Source organism: Vipera ursinii, assembly GCF_947247035.1.
Source record: "Vipera ursinii genome assembly, chromosome: 1".
NCBI classification, from domain to species: Eukaryota; Metazoa; Chordata; class Lepidosauria; order Squamata; family Viperidae; genus Vipera; species Vipera ursinii.
This window is the reverse complement of record NC_139512.1, coordinates 304,484,629-304,505,798: the sequence shown is the minus strand read 5'-3', so window position 1 is coordinate 304,505,798 and position 21,170 is coordinate 304,484,629. Positions and strand designations below refer to the sequence as shown.

General features: G+C 40.2%; 1 protein-coding gene across 3 annotated transcripts in view; it reads right to left on the bottom strand.

The window, feature by feature from the left end:
* The window catches only part of ENAH (ENAH actin regulator), an 81,724-nt gene that overhangs the window by 20,454 nt on the left and 40,100 nt on the right, over window positions 1-21,170 (bottom strand). For all 3 annotated transcript variants that reach the window (XM_083374243.1, XM_083374244.1, XM_083374245.1), the window contains exons 4-5: window positions 19,815-19,899; window positions 9,871-10,226 (exon numbers count right to left, since the gene is read on the bottom strand). In XM_083374243.1, the coding sequence (XP_083230369.1) occupies window positions 9,871-10,226; window positions 19,815-19,899 (441 nt within the window). The remainder of the gene's footprint in view (window positions 1-9,870; window positions 10,227-19,814; window positions 19,900-21,170) is intronic.

Here is a 21,170-nt window from a genome sequence, read left to right as displayed (position 1 = left end):
CATATCATGGATTTAGTAGACAGAAAGCACACCAAGGGTGCTTTCTCCATGAAAAGCCCGCTGCCAGTCTCCTACCATATTCCAAAAACCATCCTAGGTCAGACCTTAATCATTCTGGGGGTTAGTGATCTTAATAGTTTTTACAGAGGAGGGTATAATTTCATTATAGGAATAATATAATCTTGACTCCCAGGGCTTTGATTTAGTTTAAATATGAAACTTGCAGGAGCAGCTGCACCTTTTTGCAGCCACAAATATTTTCAGAACTTTCAGGACTGCACAATTGCAGCAAAAATCCACAACTGCTGTAGCCACATGATCCTAGAAAAAGATGATTCTCTTAATTTATCTCAGAAAGATTATGGGTTTATGTTCCAAAGCAACTCTTCTGAATCAAAGTAATGCCATTGTACTGCAATAGTGCTAGAATATTTGTGAGCTGTTTGAATTTTCTATATTTCTGCATAAATGCGAGCTAAACATGACTGTTTCTCTATTTTTAAGTCTGGAGAAACAGTCATGTTTGACTCACATTTTGAAATAAAGAGAATTCAATTGAACAATTGAGTCAAAAACATGATTTATTAAGGAAAGTGGCCCAAAGCTACACATTTGTATGTAGCAAAAGTATGTGAACCTCTAGGATTATCAGTTCATTTGAAGGAGAAATTAAGAGTCAGATGTTTCATTCAATTAGATGATAATCATACTGAACAATGGTGTGCATGGCAGGGTTGCAAGGAGAAAACCACTATTCTCCAAAAAGAACATTGCTGCCATCTACACTTTGCAAAAGACTACCTGGGTAAGTCAGAAGGCTTCTGGAAGAATGTTCTGTGGATGAATGAGACTAAAATAGAACTTTTTGGCTTCAATGAAAAATGTTGTTTGCCAAAAATAAACACAGTATTCCAGCCCAGGAATCTTATCCCATCTGTCAAACTTGGTGTGGTAGTATCATGATTTGGGACTGCTTTGTTGCCTCTGAAGTAGGATGGCTTGCCATCATTGATGGAACTATGAATTCTGAATTGCAGTAGCAAATTCTAGAGGAAAATGTCATGGTATTAGTCTATAAACTGAAGCTCAAGGGGAAGTGGATCACACAGCAAGACAACGATTCAAAATACGCAAGTCCTGTGATCAAAAAATGGTTAAAGCATATGAAAGTTAATGTTTTAGAATGCCAAGTCGAAGTCCTGTCATTAATCCTATAGAAATATTATTGAAGGAGCTAAAGCAGGAACTTCATATAATGAAAGCCACCAACTCTCTGAGTTGAAGCTGTACTGTAATTAGAAATAGGCTAAAATTTCTCCAAGCCAATGTGCAGGGCTAATCAACATTCAGAAACATTTAGTTGCATTTATTTATTGCTGCCCAAGGCAGGCATACCACTTTCTAAAAGCAAAGGTTTTCATCCTTTTGCCACACACAAATAAGTAGCTTTGATAATTTTCATCAATAAATCAATGAACAAGTATAATGTTTTTGACTGATTTGTTTAATTGGGTTCTCTTTATCTAGTTTTAGCGGTTGTGGGGAGAACAGATTGTGCTATATGCAAAAACAGCGAAACTTCAAAAAGGTTCACAAATTTTTAAGCATCATCATACCTATTCACAAGTAAACCCCACTGAGTCCAATGGAACTTTCCCTCAGATATCTACAGTATAAAAAATACAGGCTCCTTTAGGATAATGTCAATTCCTAGTAAATATATAAACATGTCAATCTGGTTTGCTTGATAAGAATACAACACAAAAGATTTATTATTGCTCTTCTCTAAGATGAGACTTCCCAATCTGGTCTAAAGTTCTGTTCTTCCCGGATGGTCTACCATCCAGGTACTAACAAGCTTTTAGCCTCCTTAGCATTTTAAAATCTAAATCTACTGCTAAAGCTTGTAAACCGCCCTGAGTCTTCGGAGAAGGGCGGGATATAAATGGAATTTAAAAAAAAAATCAAAACAAGGTTGGCTAGGGGCTGCCTACTACTACAGACCGTATCAAATTGCAGCTAATATCTCAGATTTCCTTTAAAGAAAGTAGATATCACATTTCAAATAAATAATCTTTGAAAAGCATAAAAAAATGAAAGTATTCTTCCTGAAATGGATAGCTAAAAATAACACTACTGAGACAGGAAATACAGTAGGGCAAAAGAACTGCTGTAAATTCAATATGTAAATAGCTGTAGGTGTGCTTGTCAGGGTTAAGAAGACTTTTTAGATTAAAAGGCAGAATGTATTTTTTCTAGCTGAAATAACATTGTTTTAAGCAGTTGAATAATGAGTAATAAGTGTGGGAAGGAAAGCTAGAAAAATATTGTAAGCTAATAATAGCTATTTCCAAAGTTGCAAATTAATCATGTTTTACTATTAAAAGAAGTTCTACAAAGCTATAAGGCAATAGTACCACATGTTTAGATTCATGGTCTATAACACGATGAGAATGAACTTGATACCATTTACTCTCCAGGTTTACAATCATGTGAAAAAATAAATATATCCCATTGAATTTTTCAAACTATTTTAATATACAGATATTTGATCATTTCAACAATATTGATAAAGGAGATATAACAAATATCATGTACCATTTACACTTTGTAGACCATTGCGTAATTTAAATAAACATGTAGGCAACTTTTGCTTGTGAAAAAAGTAAATATTCCCTCACAAACATACATTTATCTCACATAGCTAAAATTAAAATCAGATGCACCAGATCAGGTACAAATTATTAGAACATCATTAGTGAGGATCTAGGCCAGGGGTAGGCAACCTTGGTTCTTTTATGACTTGCGGACTTCAGCTCCCAGAATTCCTGAGCCAGCATGGCTCAGCTTGAAAACCTTTCCCTTTTTCCTCAGCATGGCTGGCTCAGGAATTCTGGGAGTTGAAGTCCACAAGTCATAAAAGGTTGCCTACCCGATCTAGGCAAACATAGAATCATAAGCTGGAAGGGACCTTGGAGATTTACTAGTCCAATATCCTGCTCAAGGCAGGAGACCTTATAGCATTCTGGTCAAAAGGTTGCCAGTCTATTGTTGAAAACTTCCAATGATGGAGCACCCACAGTTTCAGGAGGCAAGCTATTCCACTGATTAATTGTTCTGTCAGAAAAATTCTCTTTAATTCTAGGTTGGATCTCTCTTTAACAAGCTTCCACCCATTATTTCTTGTCTGCTATTTGGTGCTTTGGGGAATACATCAATCCTTTTTTCTCTGTGATAGCCTTTAAAGTACTGAAAGACAGTTATCATGTTCCCCCGCCCACAAAGTCCTTCTCTTTGGTGGGCTAGAAGAGTACCTAGCTCCTCAACCATCCATCATATGATTTAACCTCCAGACTCTTTATCATCTCTGTTGCTCTTCTTTGCACCCTTTCTAGGGTCTCAGCATCTTTTCTGTATCATGGTGATCAGAACTGTATGCAGTATTCCAAGTGTGGTTTCACAAGTACAGTATAAAGCAGTATTATCACTTTTCATAACCTTGATGTTATCCCTCTACTGATGCAGCCCAGGAATGAATTGGCTTTTTTTAGCAGTTGTAGCACATTGCTGGCTCATAGTTAAGTGATAGTTCACTAGGATACTTAGATCTCTCTCACAGATACACCTATTTTGTACCTATGCATTTGGTTTTTTCCTAAGTGCACGATCTTACTTTTCTCACCACTAAATTGCATCTTGTTGGACAGGGCCCAATGCTCAAGTCTGTCAAGCTCCTGAATCCTTAATCTATCTTCTAAAGTGTTAGCAATTCCCCCCAACTTGGTGTCATTTGCAAATTTGATGAATTCCTCTTTTATCCCCTCATCTATATAATTTATGAAGATGTTGAAGAGTACTGGGCCAAGACAGAACCTTGAGGTAACCCACTGCATGCTTTCCTCCGTGTAGATGTAGTTCCATTAAGTACTATATGCTGGAAAAATCTGTCTTATTTAAACCTCAGACATTTAGTTTATTTGCCCTTTGTTGTGGAAATGCACAATATCACTATATCTAGATTGAAAGAGCTCAGAATTTCATCATGCGACCCTTGAATCTCAGTACAACTGATGTCAAAGTACATAAGCCTACCATTAGAAAGAAGGGCCAAAAATTACCTGCACAATTTAATTTAATTTAATTTATTAATATTTCTATACCGCCCTTCTCCCGGAGGACTCAGGGCGGTGTACAGGGCAAGAATAAAACACAGAAATTTACAAAAACTAAAAGGTAATTAAATACATGCCCGATTAAAATACAATTAATACATAGTAAAAAACCCCAATAAAAATAATAAAAAAACCCACCAATCCCCCCTCAGGCCAGGCCGGCTTGCTCGAACAAGTATGTTTTCAGATCGCGGCGAAAGGAGCGCAGATCGGGCGCCGTCCGGAGCTCAACCGGTAACTGGTTCCATAGCTCCGGGGCGCCCACAGAGAAGGATCTCCCCCTGGGGGCCACCAGTCGGCATTCTCTGACCGGTGGCACCCTGAGGAGGCCCTCTCTGTGGGAACGCACAGGGCGCAGGGAGCTTGATGCCGGCAGCAGATGTTCCCTGAGGTACTCCGGCCCCATGCCATGGAGGGCTTTGAACACCATTACTAGCACCTTGAATCTCACCCGGAAGACAACTGGCAACCAATGCAGCTCACGGAGCAGAGGTGTAACATGGGAGTATCGGGAGACTCCCAACACAACTCTCGCGGCTGCATTCTGTACCAGTTGGAGCCTCCGGGTGGTCCTCAAGGGAAGCCCCATGTAGAGAGCGTTGCAGTAGTCTAGACGAGAGGTCACGAGCGCGTGAGTGACCGTGCATAAATCATCCCGGCTTAGATAGGGCCGCAACTGGCGCACCAGGCGAACCTGGGCGAAAGCCCCCCTAGTCACAGCCACCATGTGATCTTCCAAGGTGAGCCGCGAATCTAGGAGGACTCCCAAGTTGCGAGCCCTATCTACGGGGGGTAATAATTCACCCCCCATAGAAAGAGATGGAATATCCGAATAAACCCGGGATGAAGGTATGCAAAGCCACTCGGTCTTGTCGGGGTTGAGTTGAAGTCTGTTCCTCCCCATCCAGACCCGAACCGCCTCCAGGCAACGGGACATCACGTTGAGGGCATCACTGGGGTGGTTTGGGGTAGAAAGAAAAAGCTGGGTATCATCAGCGTACTGATGATACCCAACTCCAAAGCCACGAATGATCTCACCCAGCGGTTTCATATAGATGTTGAACAGGAGAGGCGAGAGGACCGACCCCTGAGGAACTCCACAAACGAGAGACCTCGCGGTCGACCTCTGCCCTCCTGTCAACACCGACTGCGAGCGTCCCTGGAGATAGGAGGAGAACCACTGTAAAACCGTGCCTCCCACTCCCAATCCCCTGAGACGCCGCAGCAGGATACCATGGTCGATGGTATCGAAAGCCGCTGAGAGGTCTAATAGGACTAGAACAGAGGAATTACCCCTGTCCCGAGCCCTCCAGAGATCATTCACCAGCGCGACCAATGCCGTCTCCGTGCTGTGCCCAGGCCTGAAACCCGATTGGTACGGGTCTAGATAATCCGCTTCATCCAGGACCAAAGGGAGCTGATGCACCACCACACTCTCAACAACCTTCGCAAGAAAGCGAAGGTTGGAGACCGGACGAAAGTTGTTCAATACAGCTGGGTCCAAGGCAGGCTTCTTGAGGAGGGGCCTCACCACCGCCTCTTTCAAGACGGCAGGGAAGCTACCCTCACTCAAAGAAGCAGATATAACTGCCTGGAACCAGCTGCGTGTCCTCTCCCGGGCTGCATAAACCAGCCAGGAAGGGCACGGGTCCAATAAACATGTGGTGGAGCTCAGTCTCCCCATAATCCTGTCCACTTCCTCCGGAGTCACAGAATCAAACTCCTCCCAAGTGATATCAACAAGACCACCCGCGTCCTGATCGCCAGACTCTGCCCAGTCAGAGTCCAGACCGGTCCGAATCCGAGCGATTTTGTCCGACAGATAATTGTTAAACTCCTCGGCACGCCCCTGCAAGGGTTCCTCCCTCACCTCCTGATTAAGGAGGGAGCGAGTCACCCTAAACAGAGCGGCCGGGCGATTATCTGCGGACGCGATAAGGGTAGCGAAGTGATTAGACCTCGCCACCCTTATCGCAGCGAGATAAGACCTAATATGGGTTCTTAGTCGCAATCGGTCGGATTCGGATCGGCTGGACCTCCAACCGCTCTCTAGGCCCCGTCTCCGGCGCTTCATCTCCCGGAGCTCTGCGGAGAACCATGGAGCTCGACGGGATCTGCATCGGGTCAGGGGCCGCAAGGGTACAACTCGGTCAAGAGCCTCAGTGGCTGCCCTTTCCCAAGCTTCCACTAAGGCATCTGCCGAGCTGTGAGTGGGGGAGGCAGGTGGGGACCCCAGCGCTGCCTGGAACCTCGCGGAATCCATTAAGCGTCTGGGGCGGTACCATCTAACTGGTTCCACACACCCACGGCGGGGGGTGGCAAAGCGGAAGACCAGCTGCAGGAGATGATGATCGGTCCATGACAGGGGCATAATAATTGGGGAGCCCCCACCAAGATCATCTAACCACCGACCAGATAAGAAAACTAGGTCAGGGGTGTGGCCTCCCTCATGAGTCGGTCCTGAAATTACTTGCGTCAGGTCCATGGCCGTCATGGAAGCCATGAACTCCCGAGCCAACTCAGATGATCCTCCCAGAGATGGTAGATTGAAGTCCCCCAAAACTATAAGTTTCGGGAACTCAACCACCAACCCAGAGAGGACATCGAGAAGCTCAGGCAGGGCTGCTGCTGCATGACTAGGCGAAAGGTACACCAGCAGCAAGCCCAACTGCACACCAGGGCCGCATCTCAAGAAGAGAGACTCACACCCGACTATCTGCGGAACGGTGGCCTCCCGCAGAGCTAAGGTCTCCCTCATAACAGCCACTCCCCCACCCCTACCCTGAGCCCGAGGCCGGTGTAGCACCCGGAAACCTGGTGGGCAAAGATCAGCCAGAGGAATACCGCCCTCTGGGCCCAACCAAGTCTCCGTGATGCAAGCCAGGTCCGCCTGCTCACCCTCGACCAAGTCACGGACGAGAAGAGCTTTATTAACGACAGACCTGGCATTCAAGTACACCAGCCGGAGCTCAGGAGGCTGCACATCCTCACTCCCGGGACCTCGGGGCAGAACAAGAGGGTCGGAACGCCTCACCGCTTGCAAGTAGCGGAGAGGCCTTCCCTGAGATCGATACGGGTGTGTGCTAGGAGGAAACTTTTGCCTCAAGAAAACGTATCAAAGCAAGACTAAAGTTTGCTCATGAACCTGTAGGCAAAGACCAGGATGTGTGGAACAATGTGTTTTGATAGATGGGGCAAAGATTAGCCACGCTACCAAAAGACGTGTTTAGCAAAATCCAAATATGTCACCAAAAGAACTTTACCAAATGTAAAGCATAGTGGTGGAAAAGCTAGGATTTGGGGCTGCTTTGCTATTTCAGTGCCTGAGCCAGTCACCATCATGGAATCCACTATGACTCCTTCATTATACCAAAGTGTGCTTGAAGGTAATTTGAGAGCAACTTGAAAGTAGATCTTGCAAAATGAAAATGGCCCTAAATATTCCAATAAATCCACCAAAGAATGACCGGGGCGAAAGACAAGAAAATAGAGGGTTCTGACATGGTGAAGTCAAAACCTGGATTTAAATCCCATTGAGATGCTACGGTGTGACTTCATGCAGGCTGTGCATGCAAGGAACCCTCCAAACATCACACAGCTAAAAAAAAATCTGCATAGAGGAGTGGGGGAAAAAATCCTCCCAATCAATGTCAGATTGGTAGTTGTAAGAAATACCAACTTGAGGGGTTTTTCTGCCAAGAGCCAATACCAGTTGTTAGAACCAAGAGTTTACAATACTTACTTATTCCACAGAATTAAATGATGTATATGTCAATTTTTGTTGAATAAATGATTGCAAAGTCAATTTTTAATTCAATTATATCACCCTTATCTTTATATACTGTTTGAATGAAAATAAAATATTGCTATATTCAAATATGTTAAAAAAGGAAAAAAATAGATGGGGTGTACCGAGTTCTTCACATGACTATGTGTTCAGAGTTATTCACGATAACAGCAAAAAACTCTGGTTCTATTTAAAATTTATGGCAGTTTATTTGTCGAAATAACAGTCATCTAAACATTAAATTGTATTTTACTTTAGCTATGGTTTTAATTAGTTTTCACAAACTCCATGTGTATAGTATGGCCAGGTTAAGACTAGATAACAATAGCTAGCTCCTAGAAGCTGTTCTTATCATTCTGAAATATGGGTTAGATTTTGCACCACATAAATCCCTCAGCCATTCAACTTCATAGGAAAATTCACACACACATTTACTTCTGTTGAAAACTGAAAATAGTTTCATACTGCAGATTTCTACAATCATCTTTTGAAACAGAAACCCTTGAAAGAATGCAATCTGCATAATAACAGTCCCAAAACAAGTCTGATTCAATTTTCTGTTCACATAACACTTGTAATAATCAACTATGTACTGACAATTCAGCCTACATACATGGAATACGCAATGTAAAATAATTATATATATATATATATATATATATATATATATATATATATATATATATATATATATATATATATATATATATATATATATATATATATATATATATATATATATATATATATATAATCTGCCATAAGATTTAAGAAAAAAATCTTCATGTGATCAGCCTAATAACATTATTAAACTCTCATGCTTCTCATGCAATTACAGACAACTAGCTGTTAAAATTTATCTTTTGTTATCAAATTAGTAAATAAAACAGCCAGAAAATATAGCTACTAAATATATAGTATATATAGTTTCAGCTTAGTTTATAATTCATATTGCCTCACACATGCAATGTTTCCCCTGTACGTCCAACTGATTTGAAAATAACTTCAATCATATGTTTCTCCTCTAGGCCCTGAAACCACATTGCCCAGACTAAAAGCTGAAAGTTGGCTGCCTTGTTATTGGGCCTGACAGAGGAGGCTACAAGTAAGAGAAAAGGAATGGAAAACAATAAACAAAGAGACAAGAATAAGAAGCCAGAAACAAAAATAAAGCACTTGAAATGAAACAAAGCAAGAGATCTTAAATTCTGGCAGTAGGATTAGTACTAGTATCAGAACTACTGAATAGCAAAACCAAGGACTTATTTGAAGGACAAGGTACAGATATTTTGGAACAAAGTGAATATTTACATTCTAGTCTCACTGAAATTGTATCTGTACAGCAACCATGATGTTGTCCAAGTGTCATGTTTTCTTTTTTTATGCAGTTTTTTTAACTGCATTCCTCTGATTGTACAATATGTACAGAATGAAGCCAGAAAATTTGTGTTTATATTAATGAGCATTATTTTTTTTGCAAAATTGACTATTTTAAAAGAAATAAAAATTTGGAGAACACTGAAATCTGACACAATGCAAATATTTATAATTTTAATTCTGAGGAAAAAACTTTTTTTCAATAAATAACAGCTCATTCTCATTAATTACCCTAATTCATTGTAAAGCATAGAATCTATAGTCTTTGTGCAGAAAATGGGAGAGTAGCTTATTAATTGAAAAGACTACTTGCTTACTAATTAACATTAAGTAAGCATTTTTTTTGAGATATGACAATCCCTCCAGATACTTTACATTAAAAACTGAATATGAATATAGTCATACTGAAATACTTTATATTTCAAAAGCAGAATATTCTGAATATAACTGCTTTTGTTAATTAGGTAACATACAAGTAATTGGGAAATAATAATTAATCAGAAATCTGCATTTTAAACATTTTGAAATTCTTACCAGCACTTGACAGTTTCCTCTCTTGTTCCCATTCCAGTTGCTCTCTTTCTAGTTGGTCTTGCCGCTCTCTTTCCTGTTTTTCCCATTCCAATCTCTCCCGCTCTTGTCTTTCCCGTTCTTGCCTCTCTCTCTCTAGGCGCTCTTGCCATTCTCGTTCTCGTCTTTCTCTTTCCTGACGCTCCCTCTCCAGTTGCTCCTGTTCTAATCGTTCTCGTTCCAGTCTTTCTTTTTCTATCCTTTCTCGTTCTAGCCTCTCTCGCTCTAGTCTGTCTCGTTCCAGCCTTTCGCGTTCCATTTTGTCCCGTTCCAGCCTCTCCCTTTCCAACTCTTTTTGTCGTTGCTGTTCCTGCAATTGTCTAAAATAAAGAAAATAAGAAGAGTGAAATGAAGTATTTAAATCAGATTAACAGAAACTTGGTCATTAGTTTTTAAATACACAGGATGTTATGGAAAGAGATTTGGTCTTATATACTTTAAACTATAACCACCACAGTATTCCTTAATTTACTGTTAAGCTTGTTTTTTGATCCAGAATTTATTAGTTATCATAAAATAGTATTCCGCTGCTATTTCCATAATATCTATGGATGGATGTTTTGTCTGCATACAGTGGGACAAAAAAGTATTTAGTCAGCCACCAATTGTGCAAGTTCTCCCACTTAAAAAGATGAGAGAGGCCTGTAATTTTCATCATAGGTATACCTCAACTATGAGAGACAAAATGGGGGAAAAGAATCCAGGAAATCACATTGTAGGATTTCTAACAAATTTATTTGAAAATTATGGTGGAAAATAAATATTTGGTCAATAACAAAAGTTCATCTCAATACTTTGTTATATACCCTTTGTTGGCAATGATAGAGGTCAAACGTTTTCTGTAAGTCTTCACAAGGTTTGCACACACTGTTGCTGGTATTTTGGCCCATTCCTCCATGCAGATCTCCTCTAGAGCAGTGATGTTTTGGGGCTGTCGCTGGGCAACATGGACTTTCAACTCCCTCCAAAGGTTTTCTATGGGGTTGAGATCTGGAGACTGGCTAGGCCACTCCAGGACCTTGAAATGCTTCTTACGAAGCCACTCCTTCATTGCCCGGGCGGTGTGTTTGGGATCATTGTCATGCTGAAAGACCCAGCCACGTTTCATCTTCAATGCCCTTGCTGATGGAAGGAGGTTTTCACTCAAAATCTCACGATACATGGCCCCATTTATTCTTTCCTTTACATGGATCAGTTGTCCTGGTCCCTTTGCAGAAAAACAGCCCCAAATCATGATGTTTCTACCCCCATGCTTCACAGTAGGTATGGTGTTCTTTGGATGCAACTCAGCATTCTTTCTCCTCCAAACACGACGAGTTGAGTTTTTACCAAAAAGTTCTACTTTGGTTTCATCTTACCATATGACATTCTCCCAATCCTGTTCTGGATCATCCAAATGCTCTCTAGCAAACTTCAGACGGGCCTGGACATGTACTGGCTTAAGCAGGGGGACACGTCTGGCACTGCAGGATTTGAGTCCCTGGCGGCGTAGTGTGTTACTGATGGTAGCCTTGGTTACTTTGGTCCCAGCTCTCTGCAGGTCATTCACTAGGTCCCCTCCGTGTGGTTCTGGGATTTTTTTTTTTATTAAAAAGTTTTAACATACAATTTTTCCCTTAAAAATCCCCCCTCCCCCTCCCTTCCCCCTCCCCCCCCTTCCTCCCCCCCACCCCCGTTACCCCCCCGACTTCCCAGAGCTAAATACAAGGTATATATATAAAAAAACAATCATAAACAACCATATACAACCAACCATAAACTCTAAAATCTATCACTCTCTAACTTATATAGGATAAAACAAACCTTAATAATATTAAATATATATAAAAAAAACTAAAATAGAAAAAGAAAAAAAAGAAAGAAGACTTAATCACATACTACATGAAACTTCTTAACCCTATACTTATTCTAAATAAACTCAATCCATTTTCTCCCTTCCATAATATAGCATTCTTGCAAGTAATCTTTCAAATAGTCCGAAATCTTCACCATTTCAACCAGATCGGAAACCTTTAAAGTCCACTCTTCTATGATCGGCAATTCCTCTTTCTTCCAGTACTGACCTATCAAAAGTCTTGCTGCCGTAATTAGATTCAACATCAACTTAGTGTCCACCACTGTAGCATCTATAATTATTCCCAACAAAACAAAAAAAGAAAAAAGTTTCGGACAAAACTTTAACCTCCGTTTAAAAATCTTCTGTATGTTCCACCAAACTTTTATCCAAAAAACCTTAACCTTTTTACAAGTCCACCATATATAAAAATATATTGCGTCTTCATCACCGCACCTCCAACATTTAGGCTAATAATTCAGATACATACTTAGCTTTTTAAGATCTAATAGCCATCCATAAAACATTTTATAAAAATTCTCTCTTAAATTTCAAGCTTGTATAAATTTTACATTCCTCACCCAAATCTTTTCCCACCTCCCACTGCTTGGCTGTAAGTACGTTGTAAAAATTCCATAGACTTCTGCTGATCTTGTTCTTTTATCTTTTTTGGTCGTTTTAAAACAGCACGCGTCACCCTCTGTTCTCTGGGATCATCCAAAAGAGTTATAACTTGATCTCCTCCAACACCATTCTCCTCTGTCTGTCCATCTTCAGCCTCTTGATGTTCTCCTTCTCCAGATCCCTTTGCAGCTTCCAAAAGTGTTAATGGGATTGCTTTTAGAACGTTATTATAGAAATCACACACTTGCATCACAGTAACCAGACGGTACCTTTTACCTTGATACATCACCATCAACCCAACTGGGATCTCCCATCTGAACCTTATATCTCGTTGCTTGAGCTCTTGCACAAGAAATGTGAAGTCTTTTCTTTTCCTTAAAATCTTTGGAGGAATTTCTTTTAAAACCAAGACTTCTTGATCAGCAGTCACAACTTTAGCATCATAGGCAACTTGTATAACTTCATCTCTAATTTCTCTTTTTACAAAGTAGACCACCACATCTCTAGGTAGCTTTCTCTGTCTAGCAATCCATGAATTCACACGGAACACTTTATCCATAGCTTCTCTTATTTCAGATGCTGGCTGTTTCAATACCACTTCGAAAGCCTCAGAAACCAGCTGCTTTAAATCTTCCTTAATATTCTCTTTTAAGCCTCTGATTCTAACAGCAAACTGCATCTGGTAATATTGAGCAAGACTTAATTCCCTTTCCATTTTCTCTCTTAAATCTTCATTCTCCCGTACTTTTGCTTCTAATATAGCATTCTTTTGAGTCAAGTCATCCACTTTTTCATCCAAATCCTCCACACATTTAGCCACTTTATACACTGAAGATAAAATGGCTACCTTCATCACGCTAAGCTTCTGTTCCATCCTCTCTTCTATTCTCTCCTCCAGTTTCTCCAATTTGTCCTCCATCTGTGCAAATTTATCACCCATTGATTGATTGATTGATTCCAAAAGTACCTGAGCATGTTTATCCAAAGCATCTCGTAAGTCCTTCGATGTCAATACATCAGGAGGGTGCAACGCCTGTAATAATGATTGTTGCACCGGAGAAGATCCACCATTCCGAAGAGTTTTAGAGGGAGGTTTAGCCGCCATCTTTTACTTTCAATTGTGACGCACTTTCACTTTAAAGTTTAGAAAATCCATCAAGCTCGAGAGTAAAATAAAATAATCCTCTTCACCTTTTCCTCTTGTACCGCTCTGCCTGCTCCTTTTAATCCATAGTCTTTTCTTCAGGCAGGGGTGGTCGCAGACGCCTGGCTCTGCTCCAAGAAGACCGGAGCAGAGACGCTGGCCAGCTGGGAGCAACCCAGGCTTCGGGGGAGTTCAATCCTTCAGCCGCCCAAGCTCCAAGCTCAGGCGGCCCCGGAGAACTCTACCCCTACCTGGGGCCTCACCCCCTCCTCTTCTCCCGAGGAGGGGGCATTAAATTCGCCCGAACAGCTGATCGGCGCTGTTTCGGGCGAATAAACACACAGCTGAGCCGCAGGCAGCCCGGGAAGGCTGTCTCCGGCGCCGCGCAGCCACCGGAAGCCCGTGTGGTTCTGGGATTTTTGCTCACCGTTCTTGTGATCATTTTGACCCCACGGGGTGAGATCTTGCGTGGAGCCCCAGAACAAGGGAGACTATCAGTGGTCTTGTATGTCTTCCATTTTCTAATAATTGCTCCCACAGTTGATTTCTTCACACCAAGCTGCTTGCCTATTGCAAATTCAGTCTTCCCAGCATGGTGCAGGTCTACAATTTTGTTTCTGGTGTCCTTCGACAGCTCTTTGGTCTTGGCCATAGTGGAGTTTGGAGTGTGACTGTTTGAGGTTGTGGACTGGTGTCTTTTATACTGATAACAAGTTCAACCAGGTGCCATTCATACAGGTAACGAGTGGAGGACAGAGGAGCCTCTTAAAGAAGAAGTTACAGGTCTGTGAGAGCCAGAAATCTTGCTTGTTTGTAGGTGACCAAATACTTATTTTACCGAGGAATGTACGAATTAATTCATTAGAAATCCTACAATGTGATTTCCTGGATTCTTTCCCCCCATTTTGTCTCTCATAGTTGAGGTATACCTATCATGAAAATTACAGGTCTCTCTCATCTTTTTAAGTGGGAGAACTTGCACAATTGGTGGCTAACTAAGTACTTTTTTGTCCCACTGTAATTCTGTTGAAATTTTTACTAATCACATCTGCAATACTCAAAACTGCTCTGGACGATAATAGATCTTCAGCATGTAGAACAACATTCCAAATTAAACAGACCTGTTTTAAGGCTGGAGTACTATGTGACAACTTCCATCTTGGAGATTTATTTTCAAAAACCCTCTGGACACCCCCACAACAGCAAAGTCCAAATGAAATGGCAGAATGGAACATACTTAAATCTTAATTCCACATGCTCCTTATAAAACATTTAAACAGAGGTTTTAAAAGGACACATTCATTTTTTCCATGTTTTAATTTTTATTAGTTTATCAGACTATAAAACACAAAGGAAAGTGAAAATAATGGGAAACTAGAAGAAAAAGGGAAGAGGAGAGAGTATAAGGTAGAGGAGGGGAAGAAAAAAAAAAAGGCATAGGCGTCTTGACTCTTTTTACCACAGTAGAAGATAACAACATTATAAAATGTCTAAGATTTCTGCTTATTTGAAGGACTCGCAAGAAAGATATATTTCAGTTTGGAGGAGATGGATAGATTATATTCAGAATAAATATGGGACTAAAAATTTCCATTTAGCTTATGAGTAGATTTTAGATTGTTATTAATTTTAGTATTATTATTGATTATATTTTTGTTTAAGTTATTATTATTATGTTTTTAATAATTTGAATGTAGTGTATCTATGTTAAAGGGGAGTTAAAGCACATTATGAATTTGGTTAATTTTATAATGGATAATCTTAGTTAGAATATGATTATTATATCTATAACCCTGTATTCAGCTCTGGGAAGTGGAGGGGGGGAAGCGGGGTGGTTTGGGGCGGGTGGGTTTTGGGGATATGTATTGTAAAAATTTTTTTTGTAAAACTCTTTAATAAAAAATAAAAAAAGATAACAACATTATAGCCTGAAACTCAAAAGCCTCAAGTCTCAAAAATGGTGCAGATCTCCAAAAAATTGTAACAGGCTGTGGTTAAAAAGAGCCTCTTTTAGCTTAATAAAGATAATAAACCCATAAAATGATGAAGAAATGAAAGATACGACTTATTGTCCATTTGAAAACTAAATTCCAAATTGGCTGCTTTTTCAACAGTGAAGTGATTGGTTCACTGGCTGCTCTGAAGCACAGCTGCTCAGGCTTCCTGAAGACCGCTGCTGTATGGAGGATCTTGTGGGGTGATTCTAGGACTCTCTCTAACTCAGGAATAATATATAAACAAAAGGAACATCGTTCTCTTGTTAGTAGTTGAAGAAGCTTTGGTCCAGAGGGAATTCCCCTGTGACTGGACAGTCAACCATATTCATTGCAAGCCCCAAAAGGGAATTTTTAATAGAATAGCAGAACAAAAAAAATTACCAAGTACAGCTTTAAGGAAAACAGAGCTGAAGCATATTGTATTTTACAAATTTAATATAAGTAAGTCAAAACATGAGAAATGTAAAATTCTAAATTATGCCACAGTCTAAGTGACGTTGTACTATGGTTTTTTTCAGTTTGGGTTTTTTATATTTAAAAGTTGTAAATACTTTGCAGCTATCCAAGAAGACAGTTGCTTTGGTGTATACTAGATAATAACTAATGATATCGATGATAATGACTTGCCTTCAAGAGTTCAAATAACATTTGAAAGATTATTAGATGGTGTATTATAGGACTAAATATTGTTGGAATATAGCCAAAAGAATAAAGCTTGTAAAGGGGCCCTATAGTAAGAGAAATAAGATATATAAGTAATATAATACTTTTAGAATATATGAAATGTTAAAACACTGAGAGGGTCTATTTAAATGAAAAGTTTGGATATTTAAAAGTAATGAATTTGAGAAAACTGACTGATAAAAGTGGTTTGAATACTGAGGGGAAACTAAGCTTCAATAAGAATCTTGAAAACAGGACATATAATGATTTAATAAGATGACTTTTATAAATACAATGGAAATATGTTGATGTTATTATATGCATAAATACTAAAAATGTTTATATTCAACTTGGTTTGTACTGAAAATATTAAGATTAGATTTGTTTAAAGTTTAATATCTCACTCAGTCACTGGGATTCCCTGATAATAAATAGGTAACTTCATTTTGGTCTATCATCAGTTTCAAACAAAGATATAAGATCTAGCTGTAGAGAAATAACATACTTAAGTATAAATAAAATAATGCAACATTATACTCTATTAAAAGAGAGTCAGTATGATGTAGTGGTTAAGGCCGACTAGAAAACAGGAGACCCTGAGTTCTAGTCCCACTTTAGGCAAAAAGCCAGCTGGATGATCTTGGGCTAATCACTCCCTCTCATTCCTAGGAATCCTTTATGAAAAAACTCAACAGCAGAATACTATTATAAATAATGCTAATGTTTCTGGTTTGTTACACACAACCCTATACAAATATTTCAGACATAACAAAATACCGGCATGGTGAAACAACCATATCAGCCCGATAATTTTTCTTAAAGCAATAACATTGTTTATTTTCAATGAACAATAATATAAATTCAGTTAAATCTGCTATTTACATGGAAGGTTTAATACTAATTCAACTTTCTTCAAAATACAATTGATTACTTACAGCAGAAGCCAATCAACATTTGGTCCATTATGTTTCTGAATGTTAAAGAGATGTCTATACACTTTCATATTCTGTAGTCTATATATTTTTTACTGTTCCCCTCTTTATATGTACTGGCATACTGTAATAAGTTTATTTATAGGCATTAACTAAACTAGGTATCAGCTGATATAGCAATGATTTACCTTCATGACTCTATAACACTTCTAACGAGGATACTATATTAACATCATGAATCATTCAATGTAATAACATGAACTAAATGTTCTATTTAAAAACAAAAATTATGCCATTCCATTCTAAGAATTTTAAGTAAATTCTAATAATTATATCCATAGAGAATATATAGACCAATGTTTCTCAACCTTTCTTCACCCATTCTGTTTTGCTTGTGCCCCCCACAACCATGTGCCCTTACTGGGAAAAAGAATACTACTTACACACACTGCTTATAATCAATAAAGTGTTTTAATTTATAATAATTTTAATAATGCAGTTTGTAATATACAATTATATAAGAAAATGTTACTTTTAACATAATTTACTAGTCAATTAATGTGACCTCTGGGCTTAGTGAACAGATACAAGCAGGATTTTTTGTTAGTTTCCATTGCATTCACTACATCCAAACAGTTGTGCATTTGTATTAACAAATGAATGATGCTACTGAAATCTGATTCTTTCAAATACAAATAGTCTTCAATTTAGAATTGCAACTAGGACCAGTTGCGAAATGCGAAGTAATAGGAGTACTAGGTTAAGAGCACATGGATGTGACAGCAAAAGCTGCACATGCTCAGGAAGGCTGGAGAAGAATGGCACTGGGTACATGAATATGTGTGAACACCAGGAGGCTCAGGAAGAAGGGCACAAAGAGGGCATGGGGGTAGGGTCTAGGTCTAGAACAACTCAATGCGGCCAATTTGCTGCGGTACAACTTGATATGGAACAATTCAACGCTGCATTAATCGTTTCATTGAGGTACTTTTATTATTGGTGGCCACGTTTCTGTCAAAATTATTGTAACTCTTTTATTTTTTTTTTTGATCCATTTTATTTTATTATTATTGGCCAGTGTTCCGTCAAAATTAATTTGCTGAGTTGTCCCACAGCAAGTTGTCGTGCAGTAAGTTGGCCATAGCGAGTTGTCCCATTCTGAGGGGTTGAGTGCAGAGGGGCTGGAGAAAGAGGGTTTGACTGCGTGCAAGTGCATGCAAGAACAGTGAGGCCCAGGATGTGTGCAAGCACCAAGAGGACAGGGAAAGAGGGGAGGGGACATGTGTGAGCACAGAGCAGCCCAAGTAAGAGGGCATTTGTGGGTGGGTAATGTGAAGGTAGGTGCAGGAGGGCCAAGGAACAAGTGCAAGCAAAGGGGAAAGGAGAATATGATACATAGGAGTGAAGAAAGTTGGGGTGTGTGGGAAAGGGGAGTTTTACCCAAGTGACTTGCAAGCTTCCCCATTGTGTTTGCTTATGGAAAGCAAGGAGGGAAGGTTGCAAATGGTGATCACATGACCGTAGGATACTGCAATCAGTTTTCCTGCTTGAGCAGGGGGCTGAGCTAGAAGACCTCCAAGGTCCCTTCCAGCTCTATTCTATTCTACTCCTTGCAAGCTGGTTGCCAAGCACTCAGATATTGTTCACATGACCATGGAGGCACTGCAGTGGCTGGAGTAATGGTAAGTTCTTTTGTTTAGCATGTTGTAATTTCAAACCATCAATGAATAAACAATCATAACTTTTTGAAAATTGCACCATTTAACCCAAATTAATGTTTGTCTTGTTTAAAACTTGCTTGGACGCCTGTATCACTGTGTAGTTCTGTGTGTGTTTGTCTGCTTTAGTTGCATCTTCCTAGAGAACCAAGTAGAAAACAAAGGGGGCTTACAAGCCTCATGCCTCACAGGCTATGTGTGTGAGTGAATGACCATAAAAGCCAAACCCAGGCACATACAGTAGGTAACACCATTTCATATACAGAGTGTCTTCAAGTTACAACCATTTGTTCAGCAACTGTTTAAAGCTATGTAGAAAATGAACAAAGAGGCATATGACTAGTCCTCAAAGTTCTGGCTGTTGCAGTGTTCCTGCAGTCATGTGAACAAAATTTGAGCACTTGGCAACTAGCTTGCATTAACAATGCGTTACAGCATCCCATGCTCACATGCTCACCATTTGCAACCTTGTTGCCAAATTCCACAAGCAAGCCAAAAGATAAGCCATCAGGAAAGGTTATAAGTCTCTTGGATAAATCTCTCCCCTCCATCTTTCTTCACTTGCATACACCATGTCCTCCTTTCCCCTTCAATCAAACATGTTTTTTTCCCAGCCTCCATGTGGCACTTGCAAGCAACCTGCACCCTCTTTCTCAGGTCTCCCTGAACTTACCCACATCTCACAGTCTCTTTCTTGGCCTCCTGGTGTTCACACATACCCTGTTTTCCAGGCCTCCCTGAGTTCACACGAACCTTGAATCCTCCTTCCTGGACATTCTTACATTCAAATCAAAAGCAATTATTTGTTTTGAGCTGCATAAAAATGCAAAATTCAAAGATATTGGATAGTATCTGCCAATTACACAAAAGGCTATGTAAAAGTTTAAATATTCAGCACTCATCATCAAGCAATGTATAACAAAAAAAATCCCTTAAGTTTCCGGAGAACAGCAAAAATAGTTAAATTTCAATAGTTGTTTCCTTTTTAAAACTAACCTTCTCTGGTTTTCCAAATCTTCTTGTGCTGGGCCATTTTGCACTTGTGGGGGAATTTGTGCATTTTGTCGAGGCAACGTTGGACCTGAGGAAAGTTAAGTTATATTTTATATTTTATTACAATATCATTTGTAAAAATGATCCATTTTTTTAAAAAAAGTTCCATCAAGTTTTGACTTTGTATTTTATTTTTTATTTTTTAATCCCATTTATATCCCGCCCTTCTCCGAAGACTCAGGGCGGCTTACAATTTAAGCACAAACCAATGTGCTTAGCAATAGCCTTCATTCTATGTATATGCCTGCTTATTAGGGCTTCCCCCCCCCAAGCGGCATCATTACAAAGTCAGCTTATTGCCCCCAACAATCTGGGTCCTCATTTTACCTACCTCGGAAGGATGGAAGGCTGAGTCAACCTTGAGCCTGGTGGGATGAGAACCTGCACTAATTGCAGGCAGCTGGTATTACTTAAGGAGGCATTAGCCCACTGCTCCACCAAGGTATTAATGCAGGAGTCTTCAAACTTGGCCCTTTTATGACTTGTGGACTTCAACTCCCAGAATTCCTCAGCCAGGCACACTGTTGAAGTCCACAAGTCATAAAAGGGCCAAGTTTGAAGACCCCTGTACTAATGTGTTATTTCTGATACTTTTAAATAAAAGCATATTCAGCTCATCAAATTTGGTACCCCTACAAAACTGCCTTCTGATTTTGGGCTAGCAAAGTTTGAAGTCAAGTATTCACCTAAATCAAATGCTGATAGAGGGGAGAAGGAGGTATGATTGACAGAAGAATCAGAATGATTTCTGAAGGCAAGTAAGGATGCACTCTATTCCATCTTTATCTATAGGGGTGAGGTGTTCCCCCCCCCGTAGATAGGGCTCGCAACTTGGGTGTCCTCCTTGACTCACAGCTCAGTTTAGAAGATCATATAGGAGCTGTGACCAGGGGGGCTTTTGCCCAGGTTCGCCTGGTGCGCCAGTTGCGGCCCTATTTGGACCGAGATGCCCTACGCACAGTCACTCATTCGCTCGTGACCTCTTGGATAGACTACTGCAACGCTCTCTACATGGGGCTGCCCTTGAATACCACTCGGAGGCTCCAACTGGTGCAGAATGCGGCTGCGTGAGTTGTGATGGGGGTCTCCCGATACTCCCATGTAACACCTCTGCTCCGCGAGCTGCATTGGCTTCCAGTTGTCTTCCGGGTGAGATTCAAGGTGCTGGTGATGACCTATAAAGCCCTAAATGGCATGGGCCCGGATTATTTATGGGAGTACCTTTTGCCGGCGTTAACTTCCCATTGTCCTGTGCGCTCCCACAGAGAGGGCCTCCTCAGGGTGCTGTCGGTCAGGGAA